Here is a 25,823-nt window from a genome sequence, read left to right as displayed (position 1 = left end):
TCCATTGCCAACAAAGGGCACCAGATCTCACTACAAATGGTTGTGAGTCACCATGTGGTTGCTGGGAATTGAACTCAGGACCTCTGGAAGCACAGCCAGTGCTCTTAACTTCTGAGCCATCTCTCAGCCCCTCGGGCTGGTTTCAGGCTCATTGTGTAGTCAAATATGAACTTGAAGTCCTCCTGATCATCCTACCTATACCTCCCAAGTGATAGGATTATAGATATTTGCCACCATGCCTGACTGTGACAGTGTTTGCATAAAACTTTCTTCTGTGATGTTTTTTCCAACTAGCTGGAAACCCTGAATAATAGAACAATACTATACTGCTCCCCAGCCAACAAGGAACTAGCCAGCCAGAGGCTTTTAAACTTAGGGGCAACATCAGCTTCTAGTGTGGACACCCACCCTTCAGACTGATCTGTCAACCTCTATAATCCTGTGGGCCAGCTAATTCTCTACAGTGAGTTTCTCTGTGCATTCATGAAAGAGGGAGAAAGAAAAGGAGAGAGTGTGTGTTCTGTTGCTCTGGAGAACTTAGACTAATCACTTAACTAAATATTACATATAGAATATGATGCCTTCAGAAATTTTTATTTTTTAAGTTTTTCTGGTTTTCTGTTTATGCAATTTTATTTCCACCTCCCCCCAATAAGAACAGATCCTGATGGCTCTACTGGATCACCTGGAATTAATCAATGTGTTTCTTTCTAGACTTTAGGTAAGAATTTCACACGACAAGTCAAAATCTGGTTACTCCAAACTGAAGTTCCCTGGAGGTACTCTGCAATGGTCCATCTCCTGGAGGAGCTGCCATTCCCTACAGACACTAATCACTACTCACAGAGGGAGCCAGCAATTCGAACTTCTGCATTCTTCAAAACCTCCAGGGAAGACACAAGGCTCTGCTCAACTTAGCATGTGCAAACTTAGTCAAGAGATGTATCACTGTTTTGAACCACTACAGAAGAAAAAGGTACAGAAATGTATTCAAAATCATAATCAGGAAAAGTACTTTCATCCTTGAACTCTAAAGCCTTTTCCCAGTGTAACCATTTTTCTAGAGAGAAGTTAAAACTTTAGATGTTACTGTTTGGGTTCAGGCTTCATCCTAGCCACTGATATCCATATATTCAAAGAGTCTGAAATGTTTGAGTGGAAGTTCAATCCCAAGGCCCCTCCCCTGAGAGTTGCCTCAGTTCAGACTCCACCTCCAAGGAAGCCCGCCAAAGGATAACCCTTCCCCAGAGACGCTCAAGACCACTCCCATAGGGTATTTAAATTGTATCACAGGGAACAAACATGTGCCTTTCCAGTATTCCTTCCCTGTCTCCTCTGGAGGGCCACCCAGGAGCATTGATATCCATTAAACCTGGGCTTTTTCTAATTTGGTTTGCTCTGATTTAGATTATTGCACCAGCAGAGAGGCTTATCAGAGCACAAAATCTTTTCAACTGGAGCTCCCACCAAGGGGCTGTTTTTCTCACCAGCCCAGGGCCACATGGTGGGAAAACACTCTCCCTTGCACTTGATCTCCACCAGGCTAAGATTGGCTTCGTCTGGGTAAGTTCTGAGGTCCAAGTCATTACCTTAGAGGCCCAGGGCATCAAACAATTTTTGGGCTGTTCTGTGGAAGATATGGTCGCACCAGGCACCCAACTTGACCAGGACAAGGACCTGCCTTGTCCTTGTGGGGTTCCTTTTTCAGGAGACATCCTGTTGTATGTATTTCTCACACCCTCTGTTTTTTTTTTTTTTTTGACCCATAGCTAGGCTATGGGTTCCAGTATAGACTTGCAAAAGGGGTACCTGCAAGTCAAACCTAATCTCCAAATGCCCTTGGGCTGCCTTTTACAATTTCTTTTTAAATTGGGGCTATCTGACACCATATGTCCTCAATGCCTAAATTTTTTTGCCAGCGTGAGAACAAGTAAACAAACCCCATATGGCCATGATTTCTGGGTGCTGTGCTCCCTCTCCTCCTCCCCATTGCCCTCCCCACTTCACTTCACTGTTTGCTGCTTCTCTGCCTTCCTGGCATGTGATCTGGTCCCACTGGGATTGTCCCTACAACAAAGCCGTTCCGCACTCCTTCCACTCTAAAACCATATGTGTGTTCCGTCCTTACGTTTCTGCTCTCCCTTAGAGCATCTGCTGATCTGGCCCTCAATGGGACCACCTGTGTGCTTGCCTGGCTTCAGCAGCCTACTGCAAAACGTTTAAGTCGGTCAGATGACACAGGTTCCTAAAAAAAGTTTTGTTCGTCTGTCTGTTAACATACATGTATACATAATGTAGCCATAGTATGTTTGTTTTATATCTGTGTGCTTGTTTTAAGATCTGTAAAACTTGTAACTCCAGATTACAACAACTCTGTAAAATACAAACACATGGATAGCCACCATTTTTGGTTGAGGTCAAAGTAAAAAACTTAATGCCATCTTTGGTAAGAGCACTCACGTGTGCTGGCCCTACCAAGGAGACATTCTGCCTCCAATACACTTTGGCTTACTAAAATATTCCTTCTAATCTTGCCTTTACTGACATTGATAAGCTGTAACTGACTGGGTAAACTATATGTCCAAATTTAACTTATATGTCTAAATTAAATATACCTAACAGGTCATGGTGCCCTGATTCTCAAGTGCCTTTACAGATTTAATAGTATGGCATTTAGCAAAAGAGCTTCTTATGACAGAGAGACATGCCAGTTCCTGAAACATCCTTTAGATTCTCCAAGAAGATGCATGGTTGCAAAAAATAGCCCTTCTTCCTGGAGGCTTGCCTTTGGGTATGGCAAAGTCACCGACACAGCAAAAAAGCTGCCTTCTATCTCATCAGCGTTCTGAACACTACACCAGGGGATCGATAGTCTCACCCTGCCAAGACAGGTAGACTGAACCCCACCACTACAGGAAAATGTTCGGACCTTCTGGGCCTGCATCAAAGACTATGGGGACCCTGGGATTCCCGAGGAACTAAAAACGCTGACTCACTTCTGGGCCTGCATCAAAGACTCTATGGGGACCCTGGGATTCCTGAGGAACTAAAAACGCTGACTCACTTCTGCTAATCTACATCTCCCTCTCAGATCTGTCTGGTGGCCTTTGATGACTTAAGGTACTGGCAGTTTATTACTTCATTTGTTAAGTTTCCTGCTAAAAATACAAACAGGTGTGCCTCTTTCACAGGCTTCATAGTCCAGAATTAACAGGTTTTAGATGTATTTTCAGAGGTCCAGAGTTCTCCATTTCTTTTGTCTTCTAAAATGTTCATGCCTCTTTTAACTGAAAGCAATAGCCTTTTGCGATGACACCAAGATGTAAATCTGTTCCAGCTGTCTTACAGATACCTACAGGCTCCTGGGAAAAGTTCTGCTGCTGCATCAAGAAATCCGGTCTAGTGGAAAGTAATGGTCTCCAGAGCCTATTTTGACCCCACCCATTTTCAAGCTTACTTTACAGGTCACTCCTTTCTGGGTAAAGACCAACTTAGAGAGGGCCCTCCAGATAATCCAGCACCTGCACCAGCTCCTGGGACTTCACCATTGGTACCACCTCTCCAGGCTCAAATGGGCACCCACCCAGCAACTGAAATCTGGTTTTAAAGGGCATATCTGCTCTCATCTCATCCATTCACCCTTGCCTCACCTTTTACAACCAGGGCACTTCTCCATCCCATTCTTTCTGGCAGTCAATCACCCTTCCCACGGCTAGCCCCATTCATAGAGTAGATACTAACAATCTATTTTTTTTCTCCTAGCCACCAGCCTTCTCATCTCCCTCAAGGAACAGATGCCTGAGGACTCTGGATGCCTCTCCAACCACATCTCCCACTGAGTGTGAGCCCAACAACTCCCAACTATCCCCTCCCCCACATCGTCTCAGGCTGCAGGAAGTAGCCACACTTGAGCCTGTGCCCATGTACCTATAGAGTCTGGAATGTTTGGTTGGAAGTTTACCCCAGCCACTGGCATCCATATACCCAAAGAGTATATGTTTGGGTTCAGATTTTTTTTTTTTTGAAATCCATATATTCAAAGAGTCTGGAATGTTTGGGTGAAGTTTCATCCCAAGCCCTCTCCCCAGGGAGTTGCCTCAGTTTAGACTCCACCTCCAAGGAAGCCCACCAAAGGATGACCCCTCCCCAGAGATGATCAAGACCACTACCAAGGGGTGTTTAAATTGTACCCCGGAGAATAAACACGTGGTTTTCCAGTCTTCCTTCCCCATCTCCTCTGGGGGGGGGTACACCCAGGAGCTTTGGTATCCATTAAACCTGGGCTTTTTCTAATTTGATTTGATTTGGTCTGATTTGGATTACTGCATTGGCAAAGAGGTTTATCAGGGTGCAAAAACTTTTCAGTTGCATCTCTTAGTGTTGCCTCTCCCTAAAGTAAATAAAGGTCCTTGCCATTTTACATATTTATATAGAACCAGCCAAGAATCACTACCACAAACTCAGAATTCCATAGAATACTGAGAGATGTTTCTGGTCATGTTAGGAAAGGTTAAAAACACCTAATGAATAATAAAACTCCTGATTACACAGCAAGATGATTTAATTAGGACTCATGAAATGCCAGATTACTTCGAAGTCTAATATCAGAATAATCAGTTAATCTAATTAGACCAGAAGCAATACTTTAAATTTGTAATTTCACAGCTCGGCTGCACACCAAATGCGTGTTTCTCATCATCTGTATGCAATACTGTTTCCTAAAACTTTTCAAAGGTGGAAGCAGGCCAATACACGAGAGGAAGTAACTCTCTGACTCTCTGACTAGGACTAAAAATATTATATACTACAGTCCGCTCACACATCAAACCCTCTCCTCTCAGCCAATGCTTTGTTAGGAACAGCAGGAAGCTATCTATTGGCTTGTGTTATAGGACAGGAAATATGGTCAAAAGGACTCTGGGGAGGCTTAGACTTCAAAATCCTATTTTCAACTGATTGTGCTTTTTTCCACTGGCTGTATGTAACCAAGACACTCAGGTTTACCTCTGCTTTCGCCTTTCCAGGCAGGAAGCTCACCGAGCTCAGTAACCGAGCAGATCAACAGGAACTCACACTGGTAGGCTTTCACCAGACAAATACTTGTTATCTTTAGTTAGGACTGAGGTTTACTGCATTTCAAATCTAGTATATCTTATTTACAAAATAATACTTTAAACGACACATCAGAATACCGTAAAGCAATAGTTGATCTCAAGGGAAACAGGTATAGTCATCACTTAAAAAATACTAGAAACTTTCTCCCCACACCTGAAAAGCTTAGCCACAAACATGAAATCAATTTAATCAAATATTAAATATTATGAACTTGTACTGAGGATATAGCTGAATAATAGAGGACTTGCCTAGCGTAGGCCCTGAGTCCACCCTTAGTCCCAACATCAAACTAACTTAACGAATTTAGCTGGATGTGGTAACCCACACGTGAAACCTCAGCACTCAGTAATCATTCCCAGGGAGAAATTAAAACCTCAGATGTTGTATCTTTCCCCGTTGCCCTCGACTGTGGAAAGAGCTAAATACAGTTTGAGGCAGGAGGATTGTGAGTGTGAGCGCAATCTGGGGATTGCCGTAAGTGTACCAATTGTCTTACTACCTTCAACCTTCAAAATTATTTTCTGTGGTATGTCCTTCAAAGAAAATTACACTAAAATTAACTATCAAGTTTTTTTTTTTTTTAGTGTTTCTGGTTGGCAAGATGGCTCAGTGTGTAAAGGTGCACGATGCCAAACCTAACTGTCTGAGTTCGATTTCTGAAACCCGTAGAGTAGGAAAGAACTCCTGCACGTTGTCCTCTGAGCTTCGCATGCACCATGGTGTGTGTGTGCGCACACACACACACACAGACACACTTGCACAGAATAACACATATAAACATAATAAAACTTAATAAAATTAAAATAATAAAAATTGTTAAATTATTTTCATTAACTTCTTTAAAATGTTATTGCTGCTCAAATTGCATCTGCCTAGCATCATTTTCTATTAAATAAGTTTTCTGTTCAGGAGTGTGTGTGTGTGTGTGTGTGTGTGTGTGTGTGTAGCTGGTTCTTTCCTTTCACACCTACAGGCTCAAATGATAAGCTCTGTCTCCTGCTGAGCCATCCCACCGTATTCTATTTATCTGATTTTTAGAGAGAATACAGGTAGTCTAAGTCATCCTAAAACTCTTTATATAGTCAAGGACGACCTTGATCGTATGATCTTCCTGCTTCCTGCTCTTCTACCACCAGAGTGCTGGGGATTACTGGCCTGAACCACAGGTTTATGACTGAACCCAGGGGTCATTCACGCCAGACAAGTGCTCTCTCAACTGAGTGATATGCCTGGTCCTTGTAGGAGGCAGCATACACTCATGAGTGAAAGTCAGGTGATTCTGGAAGAGCACAAGCAATTTTTAAACATCACCTTTACTCTTCCTGTCCAACTTTATTCTCTCCAACAACATACCAGAATTAAGATTTTGATCTACAGTCTTTGATTTAGATATATTTTTTTTCAAGAATAAAATTATTTTAAAAATACAAATTAAGTATGTAACTATCCTACTTGTTAGGATTCCTCAATCTGAAGTCATCGTAGAAAACATGGAGAGATGGTTCAGAAATTAAGAGCCCTTACTGATTTTGCAGAGGACCTGTGTTTGATTCTCGGCACCCACCAAGAGGCTTACAACTGTTTACAACGCCAATACCAGGGGATCTGCTACCCTCTTCTGGCCTCTGTGGGCACAAGACATGCCTATGATGCACTGATGTATACTCAGAGGCACACACACACATAGAATAAATATCCCATAAAGATCATCAGCTACACAATGTAACACTTTATGCAGCCATCATGAAAAATTCAACCATTCCTGTTTCTGGAAATGTAAGTTATTTTTACTTTCTACTAACACAAATAGCATTACAATGTAACCCTTGCAAACAACCACTGGCCCAGAAGGCAGTGAGCACAGAGAGCTCATGAAAAAGGCCTTATAGAGTCACTGCGGCCATGCGGGTAAGGTTGATCCATGAGAAAAACACCTACATAGGGGATATGACTCAGTAGGAGGGTAGTTGCCTAGTCTGACTAAGACTTGGGGAACCATACTAGGCACCTGGAAAAGTAAATAAAGCAGGTCTCCAACCTAAGGAAAGCCTGCACCCGCACCAGTAAGTGAGCACAAGATAAGCGGTAGTTTTAGCTACCTGCAGAAAACTTCTAAAATAATAGCTGATGCTACAAACATTCTGGAAAAAGTACTTTGATGAAACGTAATGATAACACAGCCTTTCTGAAGAATAATGCATCAGAATATAGCAAAGGATTTTTGTTTGTTCTGTGGTTGAGGTTTCAATAGGTTTGTAGCCCTGGCTGTCCTCGAACCTGCTCTACAGACCAGGCTGATCTCAAACTCTGCCTCCCGAGTGCTGGGATTAAAGGTGTGTACCACCACTGCCCAGGTATAAATCTTTTTTGTTGTTATTTTTTCAAAAAAAAAGATTTCTCCATGTAGCCCTAGATGTTCTGAAGTTCACTCTGTGACCTCAAACTCATAGGTATCAAGAGCTTTAATATAATTTGTTAAAAATTTTATTTTTTGAAATTTATCCTAAATATTTTTTTAAATTGTAGATGCTACACTATATATATATATATGAATGATGTTGGTTCATTTTAAACATTAACTTAGTGTTAAACACTGATACTTAGAATCAGTGAGGACTTGACTCTTATTAATATTGCAATGGGTTGTGCATACCCTGAAAAATTTCACATGTAGGGATTATAACTACAAATAGATGGGGCTGTTCAAAGGTATTAATGCTTTCCCATGGGACTGCATTATTGGGAGCACCTGTTGTCGAGACAGTGACTGCAGTGGTGCGGTTTTGCCCTATGGAATGTGTTCAAGTGCCCTTCACCTTGGTCATGTTATGTGACCCTTGACAAATGCCACCACGACGCTCTCAGATTTTCCAGTCTGGAGACTCATGAACTAAATGAACTCACTCTGCTAGAGCAACAGAAATGGGCAATTATCATTCTTCAATTCTATTTGTCCAATTTGTTAACATCTGAATATAAAAGATACTCACTCCCCTCTCTTGTCTAGGACCCTGTTGTGAATACTTGATCCTGAACCTCCTACTTTGAAGGCTGTGGAGCATTTAGGAGGTAGAGCCTGACTGGTAGAAGTCGTCAGGGTAGTCCTTTGAAGGTGAAGCCTTCCTCTAGTTCCAGCTGAGCACTCTGCCTACAAGTCTGCCACCACTGAGGAGCCCCTCACCATTCAGGCCACTGCCAAGCACTGCACAGATCCTGTCCCCATGCCCTCCCACCATGATGGACTCTACCCCCTGAAACCATGAGCCGAGTGAACCCCTCTTAAACTGCTTCTGACAGGCACTCGTCCTAGCAGTGAAGAGGTAACTAACATACTACTTCATCATCATATTATTTTCATGACTAGTCTAGACTTTACCTTTGTTTTCTGAGACAGTGTGACTACATATCACAGACTAGCCTCCTCCTCTCAATCCTTCTGCCTTCCTGCCTCAGCGTCCTGAGTGTTACCTGCCACCTGCCAGGTTCAGCCTTTTCTTGTTGTTGTTATCAGTGATGATGACGCTGCTGCTGATGTTTTTGTTTGAGACAGGGTCTCGCATAGTACGCTAACCTAACTGTGTAGCTGAAGATGACTTTAAATACCTAATCCTCTTGCTAGAAGCAAAGTAGAACCTCCCAAATTCTGGGATTGACAGGCATGTGTTAAAGTGTCAAGCAGAAGTCTTATTTTGTAAGACCTATTTGCATTTATTTTAAGGGTCACAGCTCAATGTTAATTTTTCTAAGAGAAAATAGATGCTTTCTTCATGGGAACGGTACACATTCCTGTGTGAATGTCTACTATTGATATAAGCATGGCCATGTCAAGAACACAATGAGACCCATAAGAAAGTCAAGGCCTTACCCTGCCCAAGTACAGATGTGGACAATGTATAGGCAAACTTCCATGACTCTGTAGTGAGCTGTGGGCTGCTTCCCGCCACCCGGCTAGTTTACCCGAAATAATTACACGGAAACTGTATTCTTTTGAACACTGCTTGGCCCATTAGTTCCAGCCTCTTATTGGCTAATTCTCACATCTTACTTTAACCCATATTTAATAATCTGTGTAGCACCACAAAGTGTGGCTTATCAGGAAAGATCTTAACCTGCGTCTGTGTCGGGTGGGAGAATCATGGTGACTGCCTGACTCGGCTTCTTTCTCTCAGCATTCTGTTCTGTCTACTCCACCTATCTAAGCTCCTGTCCTATCAAAAGGGCCAAGGCAGTTTCTTTATTAACCAATAGACATATGACCCTCCTCCATCATGACTCCAACCTGAGACTGCTCCCCTACAGAGGCCTCTACGAGATTAGAGACCCACCCTCTTGTTCCCCTTCTGCTCCTGCTATATAAAATACTGGTTTCAGGATCACTGCAGGTACACCTCGTCCACCTGACCCCAGATTTCTACCTGTGTGCTGTCAATCAACCCAGTCAGGTCAGTCCCAAAGCTGGGGGAAGATCACAGCAGCAAGATACATACAACTTCATGCATAATTTATCCTCCATTCATGCACAGACAGGTAGGGCTAGTTCTAACATTATAAATACACCTTGTAAAATCCCAGTGACAGACGAAATAAGCAAACAAAACTTTCTCCTGGGATATAAGATTTTTGAGTACCTTTACACATGAGCTGTTTCATTGCTTCATACAGACTGCTGCTTTGTGAAAAAGAAACAGCTAGTTATGCTGAAGACTTAGAAACTGTGCAAAAAAATTACCAATACTTCAATCATGCTGAGCTATGCTATGAAGCTATTTCCAGAACAAAGGTGAGTGGAAGCAATTAATATGTCAGCAACTAGATAACCAAAAACTCTTTCTTTCTTCTTAGTTCTTCAGCAGGGGTTTAATACATAGTCAACCCATGCTTTCAAAACCACACTGCTCTCAAATCTATTCTATTGAAATGACCTCCAATTTAGTATTTTAACCACTCTTAAGATTTTAGTAGAAGTCATGGTGCAAATGGGATTCAGAAGCAATATAATATAAGCTATTCATTTTAACAGTTTAACAAAGGATACCCTTAAATTTTCTCTTTCAAATGTCACAAATATATCTGATTATTGTCCACTATAGGTACACTTACGATACAACCAAAGAACGACAAAAGTCTATCATAAGCAATGATCTTATTAAAACCCACAAATTACATAATTTCGATTACAGGTGAGCAATCCAAAGCCTCAGGAGGCAGGTTTGTCCACGACTAGAGACTACCACGTTATTTCTCAGAGCCATTTCCATTGCTGTAATGTAATAATGAAGTCCATAAATGAGATGCCTTCCTGCAGCAGGGGAAACCGACAATGACAGGGCTTAAGCAAAGACGGGCACTTGCCCATAAAGAGTCCAACCAGCATAAAGGATATTGGAAGCAACAATGAACACGGTAGGGAAGAAAGAACCATCCTATCATTAGGGAAACAGTTCCTTCTTCCAAGGGGGAAAAAATGCACAATAACAGAAATCAATATCAGCATAAGTGGGCCTATTGGAAACTCTGTGCTGAGTTACACACTCCCGTTCCAACAGCAGCCCCTTAGAGCACTAACAGGACCGCACACTGAGAGCTGGTGCCCAAATTTAATCCCAGAAACTGTGAGGCTGAGGTAGAAGGATCACTGCAAGATGGAGGCCGGCCTGGTCAACCTCTGGAGTTCCACACTAGATGATGCAATCCAGCAGCAACTAGCTTTGAAATACCTCTCCCTAAAAAGAGAAGGGCGTTGTCCTAAGAAGGGAGCTACCCCAGCCCTGCTCAGCCATATGATCATACATTTCCCCATTCACTGTAATACCCAACATCCATCTTTGGAAGCCTCCTTCCCCTTGGAGTTGCCTTGGTCCAGACTCCGCCTCTGGGAAAGTCCATCAAGTGCTGATCCCTCCCCAGGGCATGTGAGGTCCACGCCCACAGGCTATTTAGGCTGCCGCCCAGAAAAGGAACACGTCGCCTCTGAGTTTTGCGTGGTCTTCCCTGCCCTCTTCCCCTCATCATGTTTCCTGGCCACCAGGTAGAGCTGCATTAAACATGGGCATCTTTTATTCAGTCTAATTGGTATGATTGGGATTATTTGCATATGGAGGTTTCCACCGAGGGGGTCTGTTTTACCCACAGACCCAGCGCCACGTGCTGGATGACGCCACTCTCCACCAGACTAAGATTGGCTTCGACTTGGGACTTCCCCTTTTGAAATACATGGCTGGTGGGGTCCCAGGAGAGCCCATTTGCACATCTTTACTTTTGTCAGTTTGGGGGCTTTCCGATGAAGTCACAGCCATGATGAAAGCTTGACCCAAATGGCTAAGACAGGCTTAGTTGAGATTAGACTTGGGAGTTTGGAGACATCCGCCACTCATTTCTCATGCACCCCATTTTTGACTCAAGAGCACTGTCTGATGCACGCATTGTGACCTCAAACACCCTTGGCCAACCTTTACAAAAATCCTTTTAAATTGGGGCTATCTAACATCTAACATAAACAAGGCTCTCAAAGCCCACAATTTGGCTAAACGCTGCTCCAGTCCCCTCCTCTTCTCCCCTCCCCACTTCTCCACCCCACTCCCCTCCCTCTAACTACTCTCTAGGTATTTGCTGTTTGTCTCACTCTGGGGTTTAAAACAAATCTGCCTCCCCCGTCCTTCTATTCTCCTGGCTTCTACCACCTAACTATGCCGGGATTTTAAGTTGGTCAGTTGACACAGCTTTCTAGAAGTGTCTGTCTGTCTGTCTGTTAGAATATTGTGGCTACAGTGTGTCGCTTTGTGGGTATGTTCTCATAGTATGCTCGATTTATGTTTCTGTGTGCATGTGTGCTAGTTTTAAGATCAGTAAAATTTATAATTCCGACTAAAACAGCACCAAAGAAAAAAGACATGGGTAACCTCCTTTTTGACCTCTCTGCCATCTTAGGTAAGAGTGCCCACATGTGCTAGTATTCTTTGACTGATTAAAATATTCCTTTTAGTCTTCTTACATTTACTAGCATTGGTAAACTGTAACTAACTGGATAAAATACACGTTTAAATTTAGCTTATATACCCAGTTTAAATAACAGGTAATGGTACCCAATTCTCAAGTGCCTGTACAGATCTTAGGTACAGCATTTAACAAAAGAGCTTCTAACATAGAGACACGCCAGCTTCCCCAGCACCCTTTAGCTCCTCCGAGAAGATATGTGGTTGCAAAGGACCTTCTGCCTCCAGGCTTGCCTTTGGGTTTGACAAAGCCACCCACACAGCAAAAAGCAGCCTTGCACCTCCTCAGCTTCCTGGATGCTCCTGGGGAATCGATCTTCTCATCCCGCTGAGACTGGAAGACTAAATCTTCCCCCACAGGACAATGTGTGGGCCTCTTGTACTCATCAGCTAATGGCAAGCAGTGCTGACGTGGGAGCCCCCTCTGTGTGCTGTGATCAACTGCCTTGGCCTCTTGATAGGGCAGAGCTTAGGTAGGCAGGGACAGTTAGAGTGCATGCTGGGAGGAAGAAGAGCAGAGTCAGGGAGAGATGCCATGGATCTGCCACCAGAGTAAGACATGCGGAAACCATGCCGGTAAGCCACTGCCACATGGCGATACACAGATTAATGGAGATGGGTTAAATTAAGATATAAGAGTTAGCCAATAAGAAGCTAGAGCTAATGGGCCAAGCAGTGTTTTAATTAATATAGTTTCTGTGTGATTATTCGGGGTCAAAGCTAGCCGGGTGGCCAGGAACGAACAAGCAGCCGCCTCCAGCAACACACTGTCTCTAGGCTGATGTTCTCCAAGAACTGGGAAGAGACTGGGATTGCCTGCGTAGCTAAAAAAGCTGACTTATTTTTGCTCATTTAGCCCTCCCAGATCTGTCTAATGGTTTTTGATGATTTAAGGTACTGGTAGCTCATTACTTTATTAAGTTTCCTGCTAAAAATACAAAGAGATGGGCCTCTTTCACAGGCTTCATAGTTAAAAATCCATAGTTCCCAACTCGTTTTAATTGTCTGTCTAACGGCATTTGATGACTTCAGGTAAAATACAGAGAAGTGTGGCTCTTTAACACGCCTCGTAGTCCAGGACTAATAGGTTTCAGGTGTATCTTAAAAATCCAGAGTTTCCAATTCCCTTTAATTGTCTTTTAAAATGTTCATATCTTTTAACCTAAAGCAATCGCCTTTTTGCTATGACACCAAGGTGTAAATCTGTTCCAGTTCTCTTACAGATACCTACAGGTTCCTGAAAAAAATTCTGCTGCTGTATCAAAAATCAGGTCTGTTTAAAAAAAAAAACAAAAAACAAAACAAAGCAAACAAACAAACAAAAAAACTAACAGTCTTCAGAGCCTGTTTTACCCTCTCCTATTTTCAAGCATATTTTACAGGTCACTCCTATTGTCTGGGCCAAGACCAACTCACAAAGTGTTCTCCAGACAACGCCAACACCTGCACCAGCTCCTGGGCCTTCACCATTGGTACCAACTCTCCTGGATCAAGGACACCTACCAACTAAAATCTGGTTGTATCTGCTATTGTGTCCCAATTATAACCTGAGCCTCCCCCGTACAGCCAGAGCCCTTCTCTTTCCCATTCTTCCGGGCAGTTAATGACTTCCCCATTTTATAGGACCAACAATAACAATGTTTTGTTTTTTTCCTAGTCACCTGCCTTCTTCTCTCGCTCTAAAAGCCGCTGCCTGGGGACTCCAGGATGACAGTGAACCAGATGCTGCTCCAGCCCCACCTTTCACTGAATGGGAGCCCACCAACTCCTAGCTCTCCCCTCGCCCACATCGCCCCATGCCCACAGGAAGAAGCCAGACTTGAGCCAATGCCCTTTTATTCAAAGAGAGCCTAACATGCTGGTCACAAGCATCACCTCAGCTCCCTGTCACCATTATACAAAGAGTCTGGAAAGTAAGTTACACTCAGCATCCGTCTTTGGAAGTCCCTCCCCCTGGGAGTTGCCTTGGTCTGAACTCCACTTCCAAGAAAGCCTGACAAGCGCTGACCTCTCCCCAGGGAGGGTCAGGACTATTTAGGCTGATGCCCAAAAAAAAGAACACATGGTCTCCATGTTTTGCATGGTCTCCTCCCTTTCTCTCCATGTTCTCCTGGCCCCCCAGGAGCGCTGCATTAAACATGGGCACCTTTTATTTACTCTAATTTGGTCTGATTGGAATTATTTGCGTCGTCGGAGAGGCTCATCTTAAGAAATATACCTAACATTCACCTTGCATTCTGCTCTTTCTCGCTGGACGGAACAACTACAAGGTGAGCTGACAGCGTTGGTCTTCCTCCCTCGAGCTTGCCATCCTCTCTACATGGACAAGTCACATTTATAGCAGCTCCAATATTCTCTGAAAAAGCATTCTCCAGACTCCATGTACATGATCTGTCCAGGAGAGGCAAAAGCCATGAAGACAGGAATATATTACTGTTTGCCAAGGAAAAGAAATCGGCAATGATTAACAACAGGCCTAAAGTTGTTTTGCTGGGTGATGGAAACATTTTAGAATTATATATTAGTGATGGTTGTACAACACTGTAAAAACTGAATTGTATACTAGGAATGGTGAATTTTTAAGCTGTTTGAATTTCATTTCAACAACAACAAAAAAAAATGCCAATCAACATTCAATACACAAAAACAAGTGCACGGATACCTAGAATGTCCTTCCTTTTAACGTCCTTTTTACCCTCCAAAAAATAAGTTCCCCGCAAGAAGAATTATTCAAGCAGAAGCTGAGAGATCACCTGTCAGCAGATGCGAATGATGCTTCCTTGGAGTGACTGGGAACTTACAGTACTGTAAGTACTTTCAGCTCTGAGCTTCTGTGTTAACAATGTGACAAGATGAACTCTGGGGAACATCTACAAAGTGACCAGGAATAAAACTATGAGGCATCACAAAAGCATTGAGTTGTTTTCTGAGTCTAGGATAGCAAGGTTTGTTCAGAATTTAATTGGCTTTCTAAACAAATCCCTAAGCTACCGTTTTATGTGTGGTAATGAAGATGCAGATAAGATTTAAATCAAATTACTTTATATGAGCAGGCAGCTGGGCTAATGAGGTAAGCTATGGATGAACATTAACAGTTAATTTCCCCCTAAATTTGGCGTTTTACTTTTAAAGCCCATGAATCCATCCAGTAACCAGTGTTCATGTGAGGAAGTTTAGAGCAAAGACAAAATAATTATATTCGGAAAAATCCAAACTCTGCTCGAAATGCGAGAAAACATCAAACATAATTTGATGTAGGAAAAAAATCTCTTTTTAAACAAATGATAATTGCTCAGTGAACAAGAACAAAGAGTACAACATAATAATCTTGAATTTTAGGCAAGGGACTTATTTTTACATATATTATTTGATTCTGCACATTATATTCAATTAATTGACATTTTTTCATTTGCCTCCTGAGGAACTATAGTCACTCTATAAAACATCAAACTGTAAGAGAAATCCAATTTCAGTGTTATGTCTTAGAAGTCATACAAATAGAAACAGTTAGGATGACAATGCTTACATTTTCCTCTAGAAGCGTATTGATTCCGATGCCCCAAAGAACGAAAGAAATGGAATTTCTCAGTCAACCACAAACTTCCTCCCCCGTCCCTTTATACTGAAAGCCACAGAAGGGTCTAGGATATAGCATTTAATGACCCAAACTCCTTGAGAATGCAAATCATAATCCACCTTGGCATCCGGAAACAGGGTGCCTTACAGAACTGCGACCTAGTTGTACTTTATAGACAAAGGATCTTCTTCCACAACACCTGCTAGCATAGCCTCTCCTGAGGAGCAGACTGCTGAGCGTCTTAGGGCCAACTTCTTTTGGAAGATGAGCAGTGCATTTCCCACTGAAATCCAAAGAGGGGCTTGGGGACGGGCAGCAGGGACACCACTTAAGGCCTTGTTGGAAGCACAGAACCTCTCTGATGTGGCGGCATACACGTGTGATCTCAGCACTTACAGATGAGGCAGAACTGCCAAGAGTTCAAGGACACAATGGGTCACAAAACATGTTTTAGGCCAACTAGAGAGGGCCAAATAAGTAGATCCTATCCCAAGAACAAAATGGGAAAAGAAAAGCAAATATGAACTCTTAGATTCTAGTCCAGACCTACCGTTGAGTAAGTTTTTTAAAATATTAAATTTTAAAATACTAAATTCTATTACAGAGGTCAAGGAGAGATGGAGGCTGAAAGTTTAGCTCATTGGTAGGAAGTGTGAATAGCATGCCCATGGCCCAGTTCAACAGCCAGCACGTCCCATCCCTGCCCCCGACATCAACCGCGGGAAACACAGGCTTGGGTAAGTACAGATAATGAATATATATACTGGTAGAGCAAAGGCAAAACTCGGAAAACATAATTAAAACAGGTAAGCTAGTAACCTCCTGATAATATAAAAATAGAACACACAGAAAATATGATCAAAAGAAAAAGGCTAAAGGGAGTGAAACATTAAGTTATCATTATGTATCTCTAGACTGACAACTGTCAATCTCCCTATAAAGCTACCCACTGCAGACACTCCACGTGGCCTTCTGGAATGGCAGGGGATCACCCCAAGAAAAGCAACTAAAACCTGTGGCTTGCCAAGCAGTGATGGCGCACACCTTTAATTCCAGCATTCTGGAGGCAGAGGCAGGTGGATCTCTGAGTTCCCAGACAGCCTGGTTCATACAAAACCCTGTCTTGAAAAATAAAAACAAAAAAAAACCCACGGTCATCACCAGGTAAATCTGCAAAGCCACAACTATCCCCAGTGTGTCTGTTCCATATCAGCACCGACCAGGATATCTTCAGTACATTGATATATTGGTTCCAATATCAGCACCAGTCCTCAGAGCCACAATGTAGGAAGGCTGGTATAAAAGAGACAGACAGCTTAGGCTACATAGCAAGACTCACCAAAACAAAAAAGAAAAAGAAAGACAGGTGAACACGATGTACCATTGAGGGCGTGGGATGGGGTAGGTAACATGAACTTCAAGTGTCAAGAGGCAAGCACTCTACCATGAAGCGAAGTGCCCAGCCCTTTGCATCTGATCAAATCTATCAACCTCCTCCATGGCTTTTCTCTTGCTTCTGGGCCTGTGTTTTAAACTGAGCTGAGAAATTCCAGATTTGATCATTTAACCTAGTTGCTGGCTGCTTCTGTTGCATTGCCTCTGCAATGGCTCAGCACTGTATGCAGGATCAAATCATTGCATCAAGGTAATTTCTCAGGGAACACCTACAGAAACAGAATCTGCATTTTAACAAGATCTCCAAGTGATTCATATGCATATTACAGTTTAAGAAGCACTGCTGAAAGCTTCCACAGACACAAAAAGTTGGGTCTCAGAACTCTGCTTTAAACATTACTACTGAGCAAAAAGCATTCCATGCCCAGGACAGAGACTCTGAGCCCCCATGAGGCAGCGAATACACTGAGAACCGGCTTCCAAGGCTCCTGTATCAGTGATAAAGGCTCCTCTCCCCTCGCCTGTCCTTCAAAACCCAGGATCGCTGAAGTGCAACACAGTTGGAGAAACGCTCCAAGCAAGTATCACAAAAGCTCCGGAACATTAATTCTGCAATCACATACTTGCTGGGAGTTCAGAAAATCTCCTCTTTTAGGGGATACCATTTCAAGAATACAAAGCTAAAGAAAATTATGGTGTCTAGTAACAAGCGAGGGTTATTTATGAGTTCCTTAATGAGGCTGTGATGACCTTATAAAGGTCATCACACAGCAGATGAGACAGAAAAGCCTTGTTTAAAGGGATGCCCACTTCCCACCCATTCCTTTCCTAGACAAATGCTCTCATGGATTGTATTCATAATCCTTCTGATACATCCTAGAGGCTCAGTAAATGTTCTAAAATGACAGAAAAAAATTAGTGACATAAGCTACTTTTGTTGGCCTTTATTGATGTAAAGCATAATTACTTTAATTAAATTCCTTAGTTTTGAGAAGTTTCTGAAAACTAAAACATCATTCTATGCCTCAAATGAAAATGGTAATAACATTCTCCCACCCCCTTCAAGGTAAGGTTTGTACTTTCTATTAATAATCCTATTCTGATGTTCCATGACCCTCCCTATTAAATACATCAGCCTATACAATTAGTAACAATTGTGTCTGTGAAAGATGGGGAAATCAACTGTTAGCCAGCAAATACAATCAGATCTTTTGGATGTGGGGAAGATATTAAAGCAGTTTCTTACTTCGTATCCCACGATGGCCTTGAACTTTCAATGCTGCTGCTCCAGCCTTCCCAGTCCTAAGATTATGGGCATGTGCCACCACATCTCAGTAATGTGACCATTGAACACAAGGAATATGGTGTAAAGATCAAGTATTATTTGTTTGTTTGTTTTTTTTCTGGGTTCAGATTTAAGACATCTCAAGGTAATATTTATTCAAAATTTCTATAAGAAAATTGAACCAAACATTAGAAACAGTATCACACCCACAAAGCTCATACACAAGACTACTGACAACTAAAGATGTTGGGAATGTTTTGCTTAGTAAAGAAAAAGATTATCGGGAATATAAAACTTTCAAACATTATTTCTGTAAAGAATATGCTCTCTAATGCTTCTTAAGGATAGAGTATTTAAATATCAAAGAAAAAGGCTTTAATCTTATCTTTCTACTACCTACATAAAGCTTTAGGAAGATAAGCAGACACAATGAATGGGTAAATGTATTCTGTTTCAAATAACGTATTGTATCCCTGTCACAACACAAGTAAGCCAAGAACTAACTATCAAGGGCTCAAAAGACACAGACATTTGGGCACAGTTGTTACTCTGTTTGAATAAAATGTATGCAAGAACTGACTACTAGGTCACAGAAGGGCAACCCTTACAGAGTGGGTGGCCTCTGCAGCTAGCATCATGACAAGCACACGTGGTGAACCTACGAAAGTACTTGTTGAGTTCGGTTTTTAAATTACCTCCCTCTGAAGCAAAAAAAGAAAAAAAAAAACTTAAATGGGGAGTGAACAAACTCCACCCTCAGTAGAAAGCAGTTTTCAAATGTCCAAGTATATCCACTTTCCTGTTAAACAAGGGAAGCAACAAGAAAGAGTAACTCTCCTATTCATTACAGAGGAGATAAGGATGGCGCTTCTGCTTACAAACTCAATTCACTGCAAGTTGTCCCTTTAACTGCCCAAGGAAAGCCAAATGGCCTCGGGTACTCAAATCTTACCAAGACCCAAGTTCTTTCTGAAATGGCTAAATGCACATATTCTCTTTCTTTTCTCTACATACCCCAGTTTGGGTAAAGAAGCAACACACTTTTTACTATAAGCAACAGAAATCAGAAAGTCTGAATTTTTCACGTATCAAGACATACTTCAATGACAGATTCTGTAACATCCATCACAGGAACTACTACGCAGTTATGTCCTGTGCACTAGAGGACCCAAATACAAGGCTGGTATCCCAGGAGGCTCAGTGGCTGACACTTTAGATGATAAATGTTCAAAATTTCCTATTCCCCTGCTTTAAGCAGTGAGTGGCGAGTTATTTCAGCTCTGCATCTCTTGTTCAGTTTAGGACGGTCTAACCTATACTGACCCCTCTTTGTGCAGTTTAAGATGGTCTAACCTGTGCTGACTCCTCTTGTTCAATTTAGGATGGTCTAACCTGTACTGACCCCTCTTGTTTAGTTTAGGACGGTCTAACCTGTACTAACACCTCTTGTTCAGTTTAGGATGGTCTAACCTGTACTGATGCCTTTCTACGAGGAAGGAAGAACATGCTCAAAGGACCCTAAATAGTGGAATTTGGGGGCTTGCTGGACAGGCTTGGGATACCTTTGAAGAGGGTGCCTAAAAGTGGGAATAACGCCATTGACAGGTGAGCAGAGATACAAGAAAGTATCAACACATACAAAAACACAGCTTATTCTCAAACTAAAACCATATCTCGGTTCATTTTAAACATAGATGAACTGTATGTGGTCATTCTGACCCAAAACGTCACTTTATACCAATAAGAAAAACTTTGACTTATTAACATCTATACAGAACTACATAGAATATTACTTTATTTCAAAATATTACTTGCTGATCACACCAGAAGCAGGCATTTCTGTGGGCATTTCCACGGAAGTTCTTACAGCTTCAAATGCAAGTTCATGGGACGGGAAAAAAAGGAACTTTGGGCTTTAAGAAGCAAATGGACAGAGAAGTGGCATCAAATTCCAAATCTATCATCTATACAGCACGTATGCCAGCAGCATGCCCCAAGAAGATGGCATCAAACAACACACGTGAACCAGACCTCCCCAGGCTCCCCACAGGATGATGCCAGAATCTGAGGACAGAGCTGGTGGGCAAGTGCTTGGAAAAGCAATCCAGGGGGCTCTGAAACTCAACCCACAGCCCCCTGCCCTTAGTGCCATTTTCCACTGAGAACATCACGCCACCCGCTCCTGAGACACTCTTTGCTCTTCTTCTCTACCAAACGTTAGCTAAGTGAAGTCACTAAAATAAAACATCTGAATTCACTTGGCATATTCCAGTTTGTAAGAGGTAAAATCAATCCATGAGTGGAAATCCATGCTTCCTCTCTCAGAAGGTCAGTGCAAAGCTACATAGCAATTCCTGAAATCGAAGTTGTATATAGCCACGGCTTTGCAAAGTATTTATCAGCTATTATAGCTCCATAAAGCAAATGTTCACAGCCAAGTAGCAATGCAAAAAGAAAAGCTAAAGGTTCAGAAACACCATCCACTTTCACTGAACTAAGGAGTGGTTCATTAAAGCAAGAAAATAGAGAAAATGATGTCAAGGTTAGCATAAACCCCCAGTGCACCTTATACCCTGTATCTTATAATGTAGAGTCAGAGCATTGATTACTGACGGGTCATCTTAAAGAGCCCCTTGCAGAAGTAGCTGTATTTCAGAACCTCCTCGTTTCAGTGCTCTGGCTGCTCGGACTCCACTCCGCTGCAATGTGTCTCACAAACTTCTTTACCTTGCTTACGTCCCCCTGGGGGTTTATGCCACCGCACAGCACTTCAGTCAACCTGATACCTCCCCAACGTCTCACTTCTGAAATCACCGGACAACAGGTGCATACCCACAAACTCAAACGTCTTACAAAATCTAGTAGTTGTCCAATCTATCCTGCATAGGCAACCATGCTGAAAGGGGACTCAGGGAACAATCTGAAAAAGAAAAAAAAAACATACCTTAATCGGAGCACAACTAAACTTAATTTTCCTATTTGCTGGGATTTCTTCCTCTTCTGGCAGCCCGACGATCTCCGAGTACTCCATATCAGGCTGGTAGTCATTGTTCTCATCGCTGTCGTCCTCCTCGTCCTGCTCAGTGCCCGTCTCCCCCCAGTCCGAGTTGTACCTGGATCTCACCCTATACACGTTATAGTCACTCTGCATGTACACGTGGGAACTCTCATAATTATTCGAGTCTTCAAGCACTTCTCTTCCACAGCTGGATGCAGAAGCATCCGGCGAGGTGACGTCACCTCCTGCCAGGTCTTTCTTCTGTGGCTGCGCTGTCTCACTCCCAACCACATCAGCTTCAGCATCTTCTGAGGCTTCGTTCTGTGCTGGGAGGTGGTCGGACTTTGGCACCGCCTGGTTTTCAGCAGAGGGTTCCTCAGGGATATCTGTGTCGGCGCTGTCCAGAGTCTCCTGGGGAGATGTGATGTCCTCCGCTCCCTTGCTCAGCTCTGTCTCCTCACTAGGCAGTGAAGCTAGAGAGGCGGCTTTCCGAGCCACTTCTGCAGCTGCAGGGGTTTGCTGAGGATCCTCGGTCTCCACACCTTGCTTGCTTGAAGAAGATCTTGAATTAGAATCCTTGAGGTGGCCGAAGGTATCAAGATTGGTAATGGTAACAGATGGCAGAGTCAGAGGGTAATGTCCAGTCACTGAGTACTCATTGCTCTCAGTCTTCTCAGAAGCCACGGCACTTGGAGACTCGGTGCTCTCAAACACCGCACTCAGCTGGCTCACTGTCGGGGACACCGCTTCCGTGCGGGGGCTCAGGCTGTCCAAGGAATCGCTGCTGCCTCGGTTGGACTTGGAAACCCCCCACTCATCCAGTGCTTCAGTGCCTCCGGCTTTCTCTTTCTTTGGGGAGTAGCGATTATTGTGCCCCGACTCATGCACACTTCTCTCAAACATTTTCCGCGTCTCTGTGAACTTAGCGTATGAAGGGCCATCATGCATTGTGTCAAATCTACTAATTCGTTCGGAAACAGAGGACTCCAACTTAACCACTGAGCCATCTGTTTTCTCCACAAACTCTTTGGGCTTCATTCTTCTCTGAGGGGATGTAGGCCTACCTTTGCCCCTGGTTTTGGCAAGGACAGCAGCATTCTCGTTGGGTTCCATACCCATCTGCATAAATAGATTTTTAATCCTGTTGACATTGGAGCCATATTTCCTACCCCTGCTCTGCTGGGAGCCCTCACCCTCTCTTGTCTTCTGCTCCCCATCGGACTTGGGTTTGTCAAAAGTACTCTTCAGTGCCTGGAACTCTGTTCTGTATGCATTTCTGTGAGGAGACGCACTTCTGAGAGTGCTTCGTTCACCTGAAGACTCAGCTTTCAACATTTTTACTTCAAGGGTGAAAAGCCAGTGCTCATAATGACGGGGGAACAACAAGCGAGGAAAACACGTCTCTTTCTAATGCCGGGTCCTGGGTCAAGCAAAAGACCTCTGGAGTGACATGCCTTCCCAGTCGTGATCCCAACGGGTGTGTTAGCAATGCATTCACAGTCAAGAGTTACACAAAATGGCTTTTTCAAAGCAAGGCTAGAGGGTCACCTGGAATAGAAAAGGATGAGTTGCTGAATTCATCTGAATTTCTGTCTAGTCAACTAATCGGCATTTAGCACACACTTTATTTTCCAAGTGGTTTAGTCACACGGCAAATCCATTACTTCAAAAGCGGTCATTAAGGTCAAGAAGCTAAAAAGTTATTCTGATTGGTCTTTGGTAACAAAAGTGTTTCAAACATAACTTGGAGTCTTTACAAAACCGCAACCTCCTCTTTCTCCCCACTCCCGTCCACCTGCACCCTACCCCACCCCCCTACTTGACAGTAACGCTTTCGCCTAAGTCTGGATATTTCTGTGAACGACTATGAAAGAACGCCTCAGAAAGTCACCCAAATGGCCATCCCATCTGGGAATTTTCCAGAGTCGTGCAGAACCGGGAAAAGTTTGGCGTCTGTTTCCAAACTCTAAAACAGGCCCACGAGGCTTATCTGGTGGTCCTGATCCAATATTCTCTTCCACAGAATGACCAAAGTAACAATTTCAGTGCAAATCCGGGACGAAACGGACAGAAGTAAGTTCTGGAATGTCAGTTAAGTTCCACTGTAAAGTTTCCTGACCACGAGGCTATTACTAATCAGAGTGGGATAGGGAGTCTAGTAGGAATGGACGCGCAAGAACGTCACAGCCAGAAGGCCAGTCTACCATGACACTTCCTTCCACAATCCTGATTCTTCTATTCTTTCTGGCCCCTAACTTTCTACAAGCTGGGGGAGAGAAAAAAAAAAAACAAAAACGCGAAAGCCATGCAAGCTTGCTGTTCCCCAGCCCACGGCTGGGTTTTCTATCAATATGCCCACACTTCAGGCGCTCAATGCAGCTCTAAACATTCATTTTTTTTTTCATTTTGGTTTGGCTTGTTTTGGTTTCATATTAGACCAAACCACATCACCCTCATGCACCATAGGCAGAGGAAGCCCACACGTTTCACTTAAATCAGCTCCAAACTCATTTCCTGGCCCCAGCAAGCAAGCATGGCCCATGCAGGCAAACAAGAAAGGCTTTCTGAGAGTGGTGCCTGTGGTTTGGGGGTTTTTTGGTGGTTGTTGTTGTTGGTTTTGGTTTTGGGTTTTTTTTCCTTTATTTCTTTTTTTTTTTTTTGAATAGCGTTGACAATATCCTTTTACCCATAAACACCCTCCCCTCTCCCCAACTGGCACACGCCGTTCCCTCCCCCGCCCCTTCGAGCCCGAGGGGGCGGAGGCGGGGGCGAAAGGGCCGCCGGGGATTCAAAACCCTGCCCTCACCAAAGACAAACATAAATAACACCAACTTGAGAGGCGGCCGATTCCCGAGCCCGGTTAGGGACGCAATCCCTCCCTCGGCCCCCCGGGGCAGGGCCGGGAGAGCAGGTGACGCCGCCGAGCCTAGGAGGTCGCAGTCTAGCCCGGTGCCTGGAAGCACCTGAAGTCCTAACACATTGGCTGCGGCTCCCGGAGGCTGCCAGGCGGATCCCGGGTGTGTGGCACCGGGAAGAGCCCAGCTCCCGGGCCGCCGTCAGCAGAGAGAGCAAAGGCGAGGGTGATGGTGACAAACGCCTCTCTTTTTGCCTCCCAGTGTGCCGGGAAACAATAGATCCCACGGATAAAGCCTCGGCCCCTTCTCACCCCGGCGCTCCCGACCGCAGCCCACCCCCCACCGCCCGCGGGTCCGCCTTTGTGCACGCCGCCGCGTCCCCGCGCGCCCGCCGCCGCCGCCGCCCGCCACCCGCACGCCGCCCCCTTACCGAGCGGCCCTGCCGGGCGGGGAGGTCGGACTCCTCCGGCGGCCCCCGCCCCCCGTGGCCCGTGCGGGGCTCGGCGCCGACCGTGTTGCCCTCCACCCGCTCGTCACGGCGCGCTGCGCGCCGCGGCCGCCTGCACTCGCGCCTCGGCCCCCACGCGCGTCCTGCCCGCGCGGGGCGGCCCCGGGGCGCGCGCTGCGCTCCCCGTTTCCCCCACCCCCCGCCATGGCGGCCCGGCCTGGGGCCCCGACGCTTGCACCCTCGGCTGCGGCCTCGGGCTGGGACCGCCGCTCGGCCCACGTGCGGGGGGTCCCCACGCCGGGGCCCCGAGGCCCGCGAGGCCCGGTGGAGTGGGGAGGAGGGGGACAGCCTCGGGGGGGATGAGGAAGGCCCGGGGTAACAGGTGCCTCACCTCGGCTGATGGGATTAACTCTAGGGCCGCAGAGAGAGGGAGCCCAGCAGCGAATTCCCAGGAGAGGGAGAGAGGGAGCCTCTGGCGGCCAACGGAGGGCGAAAAGCACCGGCCCGAGGCAAGGCCGCCCCACCCCCAAGACCGTGGGTGAGGGGGCTCCGGGCTCAGGGCAAGGCCTGCACCCCTGGGGTCTGGCAGATGTGGGTTCCCCGCGCTGGGCTTGGACTGATGGTGCAGAACCCACAAGGTCTATAGTCAACTTGGTGAGCCCAGGCCTTGGAGGCCTGGAAATGGCCTGCACTGGCCTAGAAGGGCCAAGACCAAGGCCCTACTCCAGTGTGGCCTCCACAGAGAGGACCCCACTGGACCTCAAGGCCCCAGTGCTAAAGGAAGGGGATGGAGAGGACTTTGGTCTGTCTCCTTGTATAGCTTTCCAGTTCACACTCCCTAGTTTTGCCCTCTAATAAACTTTCAACACACCCTCTCCTCCCAATCACGCACAGTGTTGCATACTTTTCTCCCATCTGCTGAAAGGACCTGGACGGTCAACATGGATCCCATCCAAAAGTTCTATGGGGCAGAAATACAACTTTTGAAAAGACGAGATCGGGTGTCTTGCCACGTATGTGTGAGGTGCACGTGGCATCCCAACACAGACAGGAGAACTGAGTTTGAGAATAACCTGAATTAAAAATCCAGCCGTTGTCTGGAGATGAAAAACAGCGGCAGGCCTGTAGTGGCTGAGTGGCTGACCTTTAATCCCAGCA

At 44.7% G+C, this 25,823-nt stretch overlaps 1 protein-coding gene across 15 annotated transcripts in view; it reads right to left on the bottom strand.

Moving 5' to 3' along the window:
* Ppp1r9a (protein phosphatase 1 regulatory subunit 9A) overlaps window positions 1-25,184 on the bottom strand; it is a 280,271-nt gene extending 255,087 nt beyond the window's left edge. For 10 of the 15 annotated variants that reach the window (XM_075953721.1, XM_075953722.1, XM_075953727.1 and 7 more), the window contains exons 1-2: window positions 25,057-25,184; window positions 21,309-22,910 (exon numbers count right to left, since the gene is read on the bottom strand). In XM_075953721.1, coding sequence (XP_075809836.1) covers window positions 21,309-22,697 — 1,389 coding nt within the window. In that variant the 5' untranslated portion in view covers window positions 22,698-22,910; window positions 25,057-25,184. Of the gene's footprint in view, window positions 1-21,308; window positions 22,911-24,194; window positions 24,604-24,647; window positions 24,716-25,056 lie in introns of those variants that run through there. The other 5 variants (XM_075953726.1, XM_075953733.1, XM_075953732.1 and 2 more) reach the window with 5 other exon arrangements.
* Between the last annotated feature and the right edge of the window lie 639 nt (window positions 25,185-25,823).

The sequence above is a fragment of the Microtus pennsylvanicus genome, chromosome 19 (genome assembly GCF_037038515.1).
Source record: "Microtus pennsylvanicus isolate mMicPen1 chromosome 19, mMicPen1.hap1, whole genome shotgun sequence".
Lineage (NCBI taxonomy): Eukaryota > Metazoa > Chordata > Mammalia > Rodentia > Cricetidae > Microtus > Microtus pennsylvanicus.
Note: the sequence above shows the minus strand (reverse complement) of the source record. Positions and strands in the feature narration are given on the sequence as shown.